Source organism: Lissotriton vulgaris, chromosome 1_1 (genome assembly GCF_964263255.1).
Source record: "Lissotriton vulgaris chromosome 1_1, aLisVul1.2, whole genome shotgun sequence".
NCBI lineage: Eukaryota > Metazoa > Chordata > Amphibia > Caudata > Salamandridae > Lissotriton > Lissotriton vulgaris.
In genome coordinates, this window is record NC_141685.1 from 1,586,307,206 (window position 1) to 1,586,321,448 (window position 14,243).

A 14,243-nucleotide genomic window follows, 5' to 3' on the forward strand; every position below is an offset into this window, starting at 1 on the left:
ATCCTACAATGCTGCGCCGAAAGACGGCGTGTCCAGCTAAGTTCCGGTCACTCTTGCGGTACAGTGAGTCGAACGCGCCGAGATCCGGATGGCACCGAGGTTGTGTCCGGCAAGTTGCCGCACTGGTGTGGCCATCCTACAATGCTGCGCCGAAAGACGGCGTGACCAGCTGAGTTCCGGTCACTCTTGCGGTACAGTGACTCGAACGCTCCGAGATCCGGATGGCACCGAGGTGGTGTCCAGCAAGTTGCCGCACTGGTGCCCCGTTGGCTTATGAGGTGATGTCAGTAGTGGACCGATGTGTGAATAGGTCGGAAGCAGCACAAGGCGCCCTGCACTGTTGAGCTTTTTTCAATGCCTGTTTTTTGTTGTTTCCCCTCCATCAAAAACAAAAAAAAAAATATAAAACTGTGCAAAAATACAAAAAAATGTTTAGAAAAGCAGTGCTTGTAAGACTGTCTGAAGCTCTTTTGCACCTGCTGCGGCTTCACTATTGCCCTGGTGTGGACAAAGATCGCCCATGACTTCGGCTGATTGAGAGTTTGTAGAAAAATGGCTTCAGATTTTCCACATATTACTCTTCAACATTCTTCCTAAATGTAACAATGTGAGACTCACTAGGAGAACGGCTGTTTATCTTTCCTTTCAAAATGCTGCCAACAATATTTTCTGAATGGAAGACACCATCTTGTAGCATAAAGGGCCGAAAGGGGTTCTGGTCTGGCCGATTGTTGGTGGAGACATTTTGACTATATCTTGGACCTGCCCGGCCTCGCCCAAAATGGCGCCGGTATAAATGGGACTCGTAACTCCTTGCCCGCAAATGTATATCTAGAAAATTTTATTGTAAGTGGCCCTGTCTTATTTTAATTACAAAATGTACGTCCACCGATTCCGCAACTGTTAGACACCTTAGTTCTTGCAACCTAATGGCCCGCTCGTTACGTTCCTCTACAGTGTAAATGTCTCCTCATCATATACGATTTCAGTTTGCTCCGTGGCCGGCCCAGGTGGTTATAGGCCCGTATTTGTATACTGACATTTTCACAATAAAGGTTTTTAAATCAAACACGGTAGTAGTATTTACATTGGTAAAGTTTTTACTTTTAGTCACTGTTTTCGAATCAGTAAAAGGCAAGTGAAATAAAGCAGTCCAATTACATGACGGATAAAAGGTATAATATGTAGGAACGTAGTAAAGATAAATGGTCAAGGGCAGTTGTGTTTTCCACTCCTGCAACATAAAGTGATCGATAAGAATCTGATAATCAGGCGTATCGGCGACTAAGACAGCAGGCCCAGTCTCTTTTACTCAACGGCTCCGTCATGCAATGAAGAAACGCCCTTTTTCTCGAAAAAGGAATATATTTTACTTGCAGGACAGTTGTAAATTTTCCGGGAAAGTACATTAGCCTGGAATATTATAACATATATGTTTTAAAAAAAATAATGTTCGAAAAAAATAAAAAGCGTAATTTTTAGGTCATATGACCAAGCTTTTCATCATTAAAATAACAAAAGTAAAATGAACCAATAAAAAGTTTTATTAACAAGTCACATGACCTGTTATGCTTACGTTACGCGCTGCGCGCCGCGCCCCGGATCACTTCCGGGTGCGCTAACGCGGCGTGTCATATAACGCATTACGCGACAACGTAGGTCAAGAATATAGTCAAAATGTCTCCACCAACCAGCGTTCGGAACACAACCCCTTTCAGCAGTCCAAAAAGTTCTGTTAAATGACAACAGAGGGGACAGGCAACAAGAACCATCAGTCAAAGAGGGGAGGGCAAGTTCTTCTCTTCCGGGTCATGTTGGGGCGCTACCGGAACTGATCGAATTGGTAGTCTACAGTGTTTCTGGATGTTTCAGACTAAAGCTGGCGTCAGCATGAGAGCACTACATACCACAACTACCATCTCGTAGCTCCGTCGTGGCCATTCCACGAGCAATCATGGCAGCCGCTCCCCACCAGAAGCCTGCGGGAGTCGGGGGCCCCCAAGACTTTTGTAGAATCTTCACGGCTGAGGGGACGCTTTCGAGAATGGGACCCAAGCCCTATCAGGGAAGCGTCCGAGTTCCAAGGTGTCCCAGGGCCATTTTAGTGGACCAGGCCCAAAACCGAAGAGCCGGCCGCCATTTTGAGAGTCCTGTGGCAGCCGCCTATCGCTGCACCGCAAGAGCGGGAGCAACTTAACTACATGGTGAGCGAGACGCTGTAGTCGCAAGAGCGGGCGGTAAACAGCTGAATGGCGGAAGAGGCACAGTGTAGCAAAAGCGGGCGGAATGGCAACTAAAACGGTAAAGGGGCGCCCCACTACAGCGTGTCTTCAGGTCAAACGGATTGTGGGACAAAGTCCAGAATAGAAGAGTCATCAAAAGGCAAAAAGTTCCGCCGGACCCCGGGAGCCGGCCGCCTATGTCGGGGGCGATCTCAGGCTACACCAGTGCTATAAGACTTGGGGAGGGGGTCGGAGCCAAGCGTCTTCTCCGAGTCCGTGTCATCACACCGCCCCTCGGGGGCCTCCGTCAAGCAGTTTAGGGAGGTACCATATAACATTGTTTTCAAATGCAGTCAGGTCCACAAACGACCCTCACTTACTTTGAGAATAGTGAAGCTGCAGTAGGTGGAAATAAGCTTCAGACAGTCTTACAAGCACTGCTTTTGTAAACATTTTTTGTTTTTTTTGTATTTTTGCACAGTTTTATATTTTTTTTTGTTTTTGATGGAGGGGAAACAACAAAGCACAGGCATTGAAAAAGGCTCAAACTCAGAACTCTGAACTATGGCACCCAATATCCAGGACTTTCCATCCGGATCTTGGCGCCTTGTGCTGCTTCCGACCTATTCACACATCGGTCCACTACTGACATCATCTTATAAACCAACGTTATGTAAATAGTTATTTAATAAAATGTTTTACCCTGTTTCTTTGCTGGTGTGTTGTCTATATTTTTAATATTTGCATAGGGTTTGTCGTTATTTTGGGCGGGGTGGGTGACGGAGCCGAGCTGTCTTGCAGCCCTCATGAAATCAATCAAATGGAGAGACAAGCAGGCAGGACGGATTACAACGGGGGTAAAGGCCTGCGTTAACTACCGTTCACTATCTGCAAAGAGAGAGTACTACTAAGAGAAAAGAGGGGAGGGGGGCAGCGTTCAAAGCACATCAGCGTGCATAAATACGAAAATGTTTTTATCTATCACGTACTTGACATTTTAAAGATTTTCATATTTGCTATTAAAACACCAATGAAATTCACAGAAAAAACCATAGGTTATAGTGGATATATAGTTAGGAATTTGCATTTACAAAACCTTGAAAATTCAATGAAAAAACCATTGGTTTTAGGCCATATATAGTTAGGGATTTGCATTTACAAAACCTTATTTTACTCGCATAAAACCATTGAAATTCCATATATAGTTATAAGCGCTAACTATATATCGCGCACCCGCAATCCACTGCTGATGATGTCACATATTACATCATTCATGACATGGTTAGTGACATCACTGATGACATCACTGATGACATCTCAAATGACATCACTGATGACATCACTGAAAACATCTCATTTGACATGACTGATAACATCACTGATGATATCATTCATGTGATAATACCATGAACCTCTTCAGACTCTAATATAACCTTAGATACAATCAGTGTAAACAGACACTCACAGACTGTCACTCATCCATGGAGTTACTCACACACCTAGTCAGTTATGCCAAAAATCAATCACACCTCCATTTTCTCAACTATACAGTTATACACACCTTACTTATTCAAACATATACTAACACATATTTACTTTACTCTCTTATACAATCTCTGATACATGTTCACAATGATCCATACAGCCACTCACACATTCACTGGCTCTTATGCACAGTTATTTATAGATGTCAACTCTCACATGTACTGTGTTTTACATATGTACCTAATTTGACATGTAGCACTGAGATATCCATTCACTCACTAATACACTCATGCACAGTCAACCGCCCATACAGCTGTTTGCACATGCACTTTTGAATCTATACATATAGTGAATCAACTACTCACACATCTATGTACAGAGTCACACACCTTCCAGCCACCCATACACACACACTCAGTTTCCCATACAAATACTTGGACAACCAATCAATAACCCATACAGTTACTCATATAGCTACTGATCAACATATGCAGCAGTTTGTAGAACAACAGATATAATGATGCACAAATTAAAACAGTTTAGTCACTAACCCATGCACTCAGTGAGACACATTTAATCACTCACTCAATCAGTCAGTCAGTCATGCACCTAGTAAATCCTTCATCCAGACACTTATATATCCACTCATTCTTCAATATGTAAAACATATTTTAACTTTACAGAAACATACAGTCACTGGATGTTGTAATCAGTGATGTCATCAGTGATGTCATTTGAGATGTCATCAGTGATGTCATCAGTGATGTCACTAACCATGTCATGAATGATGTAATATGTGACATCATCAGCAGTGGATTGCGGGTGCGCGATATATAGTTAGCGCTTATAACTATATATGGAATTTCAATGGTTTTATGCGAGTAAAATAAGGTTTTGTAAATGCAAATCCCTAACTATATATCGCCTAAAACCAATGTTTTTTTCATTGAATATATATATATACATACATATATATATATATATATATATATATATATATATATATATATATATATATATATATATATATATATATATATATATATATATATATACATATACATCGTGCTCCAAGGACCCTCTCCCCCGGCCGGGAAAAAAGTAGCAGCGCACGTAGGATTCCTTTTCTCAGCTCGATTTATTAGCTCTTCACAAACGAGTTTCGGGGTTTTCCCTTCGTCGTTGTGTTTACACAATGTGAATGGAGGCACCATTTTAATCGCAGTTGGCAGGCAGTATCAAACAACGTAGGACTAACGGCCTCTACAGTTTAAGCGCGCCATCTTGTAATGTGCAAAGTTCGCTGAATATAATACAATGCTATTTACAAGTCTTTATACACAGTGCTTGGGCCATATTATACATAAATATTTACACTATCTATAAATATTTATATTATTTACATGATTAACATATCAAAAAGCGATTTAAAGCGCACATTGCATTTTTCAAATCTTGCTGTGTATCGGCCAATGGCGATTCCTGTATATGGAACCGCCGTGTCCTACTTAATACATGGCATTTTTCCAGTGTATCGGATAACTATTTGTTGCCTGTCAGATGGTTAAAAAAATTGTCAGAATTGTGCAATTAATTTGTGGATTGTCATTTGATTACCTAGATCCCTAGGTGTACTGGTAACTCCTAACTGCTATTGAAACCAACAGGTCTTTTGGTTTGTAAGTCGATTATGAATCTGGATTCTAATCTTCTTAATTTGAGCACTCTGTCCCCCCCTCTAATGTGGAGTGGTATGTGATCTAATCCAAAATATTGGAGTAGGTCCCTGTTGCTATTGTGTTTTATAGCGAAGTGCCTCACCACAGGATACCTCATGTCTTTATTGGTAATTTCACGGAAGTGCTCCAAAATTCTCACTTTCACACTATGTATAGTGCTGCCTATGTATTTCAGTTTGCAGGGACATACTAGACAGTACACTACATGTGTTGTTTGACATGTTATGAATTTCTGTATTGTTCTACACTCTTTCAGCCCTGGGATGTTGTAGGTCAATACCCTTTTGCTGGACGCACACGCTTTACATCTACCACAAGGGTAGAAGCCCTTCATCTCAGTTAGGGTATTTTGTTTAGGTGGTGGATAATCTAGATGGCTATGGACTAGTTTGTCTTTGAGAGACCTTCCCTTTTTGAAGGTAATTTGTGGAACTGATGGAATGTCCATTCCAATAATTGCGTCCGTTATTAAAACATGCCAGTTCCTATGTAAGATGTTTCTTATTTTGTCAGTGTCTCCAGAGTAAGTTGTAATTATGCGGAATCTGCCCTCGTTGATTTTTTGTTGTTTCCAAGCAGGCTCGCCCTTGGTATTTTGCTGACTTTTTTCAGGGTGTTCTCAAGCAGTTCTGGACTATAGCCTCTTGCCATAAATCTTTCCAGGCTATCCCTAGCTGTGCTAATGAAGTCACACTCTCTAGAACAATTTCTTTTCAGACGTAACAGTTCCCCATAGGGTATACTATTTTTTAGTTTTACTGGATGGCTGCTGGTGGCATGCAGTGTGCTATTACCAGCAGTTGGTTTTCGATACAGGACTGTGGAAATTTTATTGTCCCTGATCTCAATTTTCAGGTCGAGATAGTTCACTGACACTGAACTAATCTCGCCTCAAAACTGTAAATTTACGTCATTATTGTTTAGGTGTTCAATGTAATCTCTAGCACTGTCAGCTGACCCCCTCCAAACCAGGAAGAGGTCGTCGATGTACCTATGCCAGATTACTATGTTCTTGGTCCATCCTGAGTTCGCCGGGGACCAGGCCACCTGCTCCTCCCACCAGCCCACAAATAAATTTGCGTAGCTGGGGGCGAAGCTGGTGCCCATCGCGGTCCCCGAAACCTGCCTGTAAAGGTCTACCTGAAACAAAAAATGTGTATTTAACAAGCAAAATTGTATAAGGTCAATCAACATTTTACTGTGTTCGGGAAATTTCAATTGCCTTTTGTTTAGAAAGTATTCCACCGCCTTGAGTCTATGTGCATGGTCTATACAAGTGTACAAACTTGTGATGTCAAGTACTATGAGAATAAAAGATGATTCCCATTGTAAGTTATCAATGCGTGTAATGAAATCCTTAGTGTCTCTGATGTAAGAGGATAATTCTGTTACTGATTGAAAAAGAAAGTGTTCTACGAAGGTTGACAAATTATCAGTTAAACTTTCTAAGGAAGATACTATAGGCCTACCAGATGGCTGTATTTGGTCTTTATGTATCTTTGGTAAATGATAGAAAGTTGGGATTATTGGGTTTGAAGTTCTCAGAAACAAATGTTCCTCGGTAGTTAGCATAGACTTGTTGCGCCACTTCTGGATTAACTGATGATATTCGGTAATGCTTTCCTGGTATATCCTTCTTGTTGTTGTCAAAGGGCTTCTTTTACATATTGTTCCCTTGACATCAGAGCGATATTTCTTCCTTAATCTGAAGGTTTATAGATCACAGTTGGATCCTTTTGTAGATCTTTCAATACTTTTTCTTGGGCTTTTGTTAAGATACTTTTTATTATCCCATGGTTGCCTTTCTCTCGTAGTTGTACCAAATCCTTTATTACAGCTTTCGAGAAGGTGTCTATCGCATCCTGGGGCATTTGTGGCAAGAACTGGGAGATGGGTTTCAAATCACTACATGGTGCTTCTTGGTCTATCCCCAGATTCCTAGTTCTTTGGGTCATGGTGTCCTCATTATAATCTCTGGACACCTCTTCTTCTTGGCGTAGTTCTTCCAATAGCTGCAAGGTTGTAAGATCATCAAGGGACAATAGATCTGTGTCGTTTATTTTTCTTTTTATTCGTCTAGCTTCCTTAATTGTAGGCTTCATCTTGAAATACTTATGTAGCTTGAGCTTTCTTGTGAATTTGAAGCTGTTCCCCCTCCAGTGATGCCTCTTGCCCCCCATGTGGTGGCTCCTGCCCCTCCCCTCTGCCTGTGATGGCTCCTGTCCCCCCTGTGGTGGATTCTGTCTCTGCCCTGGGTGGCTTCTGTCCCAGTCCTGGAATCTCTCCTGCAGCGAGGGTGAAGTTCTTGATGGGCCTCTTCTCAAAAAGGCTCAGCTCAAAATTAATAGGAAAAGGTGGGTGAGTGAGTAAGTGAGGGATGGGTGGATGGCTGGATGAATTAGTGAAAGGGTGAATGGATGAATGAAAGATTGAATTGAAAGATAATGAGAGAGGATGGATGGATTGATGAGTGAGTGGAAAGATGGAAGAGAGAAAAGGTAAATAGCTGGATGTATGGGTGGAAGAGTAGCTGGATGGGTAAAAGGGTGGATGGATGAGTGAAAGGATGGATGATTGAAAAGGTGGATGATAAGTGAGTGGGTGTATGGATGAGTGAAATGATGGATGGATTGATGAATTGAAAAGTGCAAGGGTGAATGGATGGACGGATGAGTGAAAGGGTGGATGTAAGGATGGATGAGTGAGTGAAAGGGAGGGTAGATGGACAAAAGGATGAATAGATGAGTGAAGGAGTGAAAGGATAAATGTATGAGAGAAAGGATGGATGAGTGATAGGGTCAATGGATGGATTCATGAGTGGATGAGTAGATGGATGGGTGGGTGGATGGATGAAAGGAAGGATTGCTAAGTGAAAGGGTCGATGGAGAGAGAAAGGGAGGATGGATGGATGACTGAAAGGGTGGATGGGTGGAAGGATGAGTGACTGTGTGGATGGATGAGTAAGTGAAAGGATGGCTGGATGGGTGAAAGGGTAAATGGCTGGATGGATGAGTGAATGGATGGATGGGTAGAAGAGTGGATGGATGAGTGTACAGATGCATAGGGTGAAAGGGTGGATGGATGGATAATGGATGGATGAATGAAATGATAGACAGAAGGGTATATGATGGATATGTTTGCAAATGGTTGAATATGTGGGGATATGGCTGGGCTTACTTATATACTATTGCACGACCTATGATGTGTCTGTAAAACGTATTCAATTGTCCTGAAGTTTTGTCCTGAATTTTGACCTCCTGTCCTGAATTTGTGTCCTGAATTTTGACCCTTTGTCCAAAAATTTTACACTCACCGTCCTGAATTTGCACCTATGCCAGTTGGTCACCCCAATAACAGGGCTGCTTAGTCTTGCGCAGGGCCGGAGTGGGATCCAGAAGCAGCCCTGGGCTTCTGAGTAGAGCTTTAGCACCAGCACTCACTTTTGTTTTTAATTTAAGCACTGCAGCCCCCTCAGTGAGACCTTTCTATAACTTATGCCACTCAAGCCTTAATTGTATATGTTCTAAGAGTGATGAAAGCTTGTACCCTAAACTATCCCATGACCCTTCCCCTGTCTCCTTCTTCACCCTTCTATACTACTTACTGCTTTCAGGGCCAGATTTGCCATACTGGGCATGGGGGGGGGGGGTACAAAAGGGGGTGGTAATGGACGGAGCATCTGAATCAATTAAACACTCACACCCAGTCAAAAGATCTGGGTTTAATCCATCACCGTTCTTTAGCCCACTCTGCCACCCCAGTTCAGACATGGCTATATGCAAATCAGTCTGACCCTGTGCATCATGGGAACAGTCGAGCCCGAACTGCCAAGCCATGTCTTCCCTGGACCGGAAACAAGCTTCCGAGGACAGGATTCCGGCATTCCAGCCGTCTTCAGCCTGGCTTGCTTGAATCCAGTGGCAAAGTGAGCAAGGGACTCACGTCTGAGCATACCCTGCCACACTTATGGCGGCCAAAAGCCGTACAAAAGGGGGTGGTAATGGACGGAGCATCTGAATCAATCAAACACTCACACCCAGTCAAAAGATCTGGGTTTAATCCATCACCGTTCTTTAGCCCCCTCTGCCACCCCAGTTCAGACATGACTATATGCAAATCAGTCTGACCCTGTGCTTCATGGGAACAGTCCAGCCCGAACTGCCAAGCCATGCCTTCCCTGGACCGGAAACAAGCTTCTGAGGACTGGTTTCTGGCATTCCAGCCGTCTTCAGCCCGGCTTGCTTGAAGCCAGTGGCAAAGTGAGCAAGGGACTCACGTCTGAGCATACCCTGCCACACTTATGGCGGCCAAAAGCGGTACAAAAGGGGGTGGTAATTGACGGAGCATCTGAATCAATCAAACACTCACACCCAGTCAAAAGATCTGGGTTTAATCCATCACCGTTCTTTAGCCCACTCTGCCACCCCAGTTCAGACATGGCTATATGCAAATCAGTCTGACCCTGTGCCTCATGGGAACAGTCCAGCCCGAAGTGCCAAGCCATGCCTTCCCTGGACCGGAAACAAGCTTCCGAGGACCGGTTTCTGGCATTCCAGCCGTCTTCAGACCGGCTTGCTTGAATCCAGTGGCAAAGTGAGCTAGGGACTCACGTCTGAGCATACCCTGCCACACTTATGGCGACCAAAAGCGGTACAAAAGGGGGTGGTAATGGACGGAGCATCTGAATCAATCAAACACTCACACCCAGTCAAAAGATCTGGGTTTAATCCATCTCCATTTTTTAGCCCACTCTGCCACCCCAGTTCGGACATGGCTATATGCAAATCAGTCTGACCCTGTGCCTCATGGGAACAGTCCAGCCCGAACTGCCAAGCCATGCCTTCCCTGGACCGGAAACAAGCTTCCGAGGACCGGTTTCTGGCATTCCAGCCGTCTTCAGCCCGGCTTGCTTGAATCCAGTGGCAAAGTGAGCAAGGGACTCACGTCTGAGCATACCCTGCCACACTTATGGCGGCCAAAAGCGGTACAAAAAGGGGTGGTAATGGACGGACAGTTTATGTCTGAACTGTGGTGGCAGAGTGGGCTAAAGAACAGTGATGGATTAAACCCAGATCTTTTGACTGGGTATGAGTGTTTGATTGATTCAGATGCTCCGTCCATCACCACCCCCTTTTGTACCGCATATTGGGCATGGGGCGTTTCCCCGCAGGCTGGAAGGGTGGGGGTCCGGTTTTATAGTAGTGCTGCAATATGGGCCCCCAGGAACAAAATTAGTAAGCAGGAGTTCCCAGTCTCCCTGTGCCTGGACTTTCTTCCCCAGGGGCTGGTCCAAGAAAATTGCCAGGGCTGCTTCGGGATCCCAGTCCGGCCCTGCTTACTCCCAATGGCGGAACAGCCGATCGCAGGTCTGTGTATTAATCTGGACCCAAGTATTTTAAATTCCATTGTCTGAAAGTTGTTTTAACCTATGCATTGCACAATTAATGAAGAAGGATTGAGAAAACATGGTCAGCAATAAATGTGCCTTAAGACTTAATAGCTTTTCTCAAAAAAACCTATCTTTGCAGCCACCCGTATGCTTGTGGGTATACATGTTATATATGTCATAAAATATAAATGAATACATAAAGAGAAAGAAAGTAAGAGAGGGGGTTTAAAAAAATAAAAGAACAAAAAGGAGAAAAAGAAGGATCAAAGAAAAAGGAGAAAAAAGAAAAACAAGGAAAGAAAGAAACTAACTAAGGAATGGAAAAAACAGGAGAATGAAAGGAAGGACAGGGCGAAAAGCAAAGAGGAAACAGAAGAAAGCAGAAAAAGAGAAGGTGAAATAGTAAAGATGAGAAGAAATGGAGGACTAGGATAAAAAGTGAAAAGACAAAGAAAGAATGAAAGGGAAGGAAAAAATAATGAAAACTGTTAAGGAGAAAAGATGGAAAGAGAAAAAAAGGAAGAAATGAGTGTAGGAATGGAAAACAATCTTTAAAAAAGGAGAAAAGGGATATGAGCAGAGATGGACAGAATGGAAAAGGATGAGGGGACATGGAAGAGAAGAAGGATAAGATAAATAATAAAGAGAAGGAAAGAGGGGGAAAGTAGAAAAGTAATGGAGAAAGAGAAGAAAGAAAGAAAAAAGAGAGAAGGAATGGAGAAAAGGGTAGAAGGATAGAAGGACAACTGGAAAGTAGAGAAGGAAAGAAGAAGAAAAGGAGAAAGAAGAGATGGGAAGGGAGAGAATAAGAGAAAGAATGAAGAGTATTACAGGAGAAGTCAAGGAGAAAAATAAGGAAAGGAAATCAGGGGAAAAGGAGAAAAAAGACCAAAAGGAGGAGAGACAAAGCAAAGTAAATTATAAATATGAAAGAAACGGAGATGGAAAGAGGAAAAAAGAGAAACGAAAAACAAGGAGAGAAGTAAAAGAAAGGGAGGGGAAGGAGAAAAGAGATAGAAGATAAAATAACAGAAGGACAAAATGAAAAGTAAAACTGCAAAGGCAAGACTGAAAGGAACAAAGATAAAGAGAAGAAAAACAGGAGAATACGAGCAGGAAAGGAGAGAAGAGAAGGAAAATTGAGATGGAAAGGAGAAAAACAGCAAAAAGTAGAAAAAAAAGATAAGAAAATAAATAAGAAAAGACTGAGAGATGTGAAGGAAAAAAGATAAATATGGAAAGAAGCTAATGGGATAAGTGAATGAGAAAACGGGGCTTGCAGCCAGTACCTAACAGTTTTTACATTGTGAGTCGTGACATCACAGGTATGAATGTCAGGAGTGTTTACATTGCAGATAAGTATTTAATATTTTACTTTTGAAGGCTTTTACATTACAGGTACGTTATTTTTTAATTGTTTGGAGTCATCTGTTTTAGCATTATAAATGTGTGTGTAAATATATATATATATATTTGTTTTTAAACATATACACATATAACGACAAGGAAGAGTCATTTTATACTTATGTTAAGATGTATACGTTTAAAATAATTTAGACTGCAATGTGATCTTTGTTTTCTGCCAGAACTCTCAAGGAATTCATCAAGGGTGTTGTTCAGGACCTTCCATTCTCGTGTCCAGCAACCCCTGATTTGGGAACTGAAAGGTGTAAGAGACCCGCTTTTAAAACTTCCATAAGGCCTCCATGCAAGTGCTCTTGTAAAAGACAGTAGTTCTTGCTCATACCTTAGCTGCTGGGTGCATTGGGGAAATCCTGGCTTTTTCTTGTACAAGAACCCTTCATCCATTTTCCTAAAGGCAGGTCTGTACTAGATACCAACATAGGCTAAATTCCATAGTTTCCTTCTACGTTCCAACTCAATGAAAAGAACAACTCATTTGGGCTTTTTTGCTCAACCATCCACTCCAGCAGACACGGCATTACATTGTCTCAAATTGTACCTGCACAGAACAAAAGACTTCTGAATGTCAGGCGAGCGAAGGTTGTCATATTTCCAAAATGAGCATCTCTCATTTGAGTTTTTCGTGAATCGCTTTCTTCGATTTTTAAGCTAGTCGATCTCTGAAACACAAGGTGCGTGTGTGCTCATTTTGCCTGGGCATGACTTCTTTAGCTGCACTTTTCATAGATTCTCCCTTGCAGACAGCTGTAAAGCAGCAACATCAGCCTCTACGAACATCTCTATAGAGCATTACTGCCTCTTAGCCTCTTTTGAACAGACAGTGCTATGCAATCTGTTTAAGCAAGGGGAGCGTCTTCTCACTATCTTCTTTTAGTGTTAAGTGTCATATCTTAAGCATGTTAATCTAGGAAAAATCCAATACTGGAAAAGAAAAGAGATACGTAAATGTAACTACAGTTGTTTAACTGTATTGTATTTCATAGATTCACATGCGACATTGCCTTCTCCTCTCTTCAGGCTTCTGATATCATATTTTGTGTTTAGGAAATCTGAGCAGTTAAACATCGAAAGGAGACCAGCTTATAACTGGATCACACAGATAACAGTTAGCTGTGTCTATGTTGATTATGTTCATGCACAGCTATGTTAACATTAATTACAGTGGGTTGCCAGTCTGTCATTGCAGAATAATTAATTATTGTGAATCTATGAAATATACCAATGCTGGGGAATTACAGTTACAGGTATGTAACTTTTTTATTCAATACTATACCACTTTCAGTGATGCAAGCTAGAGTGTAATGAAGATTTAAATTCGAACTTTATCCTGATATTTAAGTAAAATTGAAAATTATTCATATCTGTCTCATTATCCCTTGACATATTCATTCTTTCTTTCCATAGGCAACCCATTCCATGAAGAAGATCAATGTATGTATTTTAATTCATTAATTGCGATATTGCAGACAAACTTGTTCAATTTTACATTGGTATTAAAGGCTAGAGCATGAAGAAATTACTAGAAAGAAATACATATTGACAGTTTTCTCCTCAGAAACAGTGATTCTCCATTCTGGGATTTTAATATCCTAAACTCAGTAGTATATACACACCGACAGGCGCGATCACGTAAACACACATTTTTCCATCGATGTGGACTGGTGTGTGCAAAATGCAACAAATATGGATCATTTGGTGTAGTGGGAGTTGGATGTCTACGCAAGGGCATACATCAGCTAGAGTTCTCATTCTTTCATTGATGTGCTAGCCCTGTACCGGAGTTGGTAAGGAACTCATACGCCTCGAAGAAGCCTACAACCAACTAAATCCAAACAACTGCAGTTCAAACCTTCCCATAATGATCACCAGCCATCAAAAAACTATTTTTAAAGCCTGAGTCTGTGATTTGCAAATGAAATTGAAAGTCAGCACTGATTCTCTTACACTAAAAGACAAGGTCCTATCAAAATTAGCTTTGGTAAA

At 41.9% G+C, this 14,243-nt stretch overlaps 1 protein-coding gene across 1 annotated transcript in view; it reads left to right on the plus strand.

Annotated features, from left to right (window-relative positions):
- LOC147750843 (GLIPR1-like protein 1) overlaps nucleotides 1–14,243 on the plus strand; it is a 462,095-nt gene that overhangs the window by 386,829 nt on the left and 61,023 nt on the right. The window contains exon 5 of the mRNA XM_086931421.1: nucleotides 13,665–13,691. Within this exon, the coding sequence (XP_086787547.1) occupies nucleotides 13,665–13,691 (27 nt within the window). The remainder of the gene's footprint in view (nucleotides 1–13,664; nucleotides 13,692–14,243) is intronic.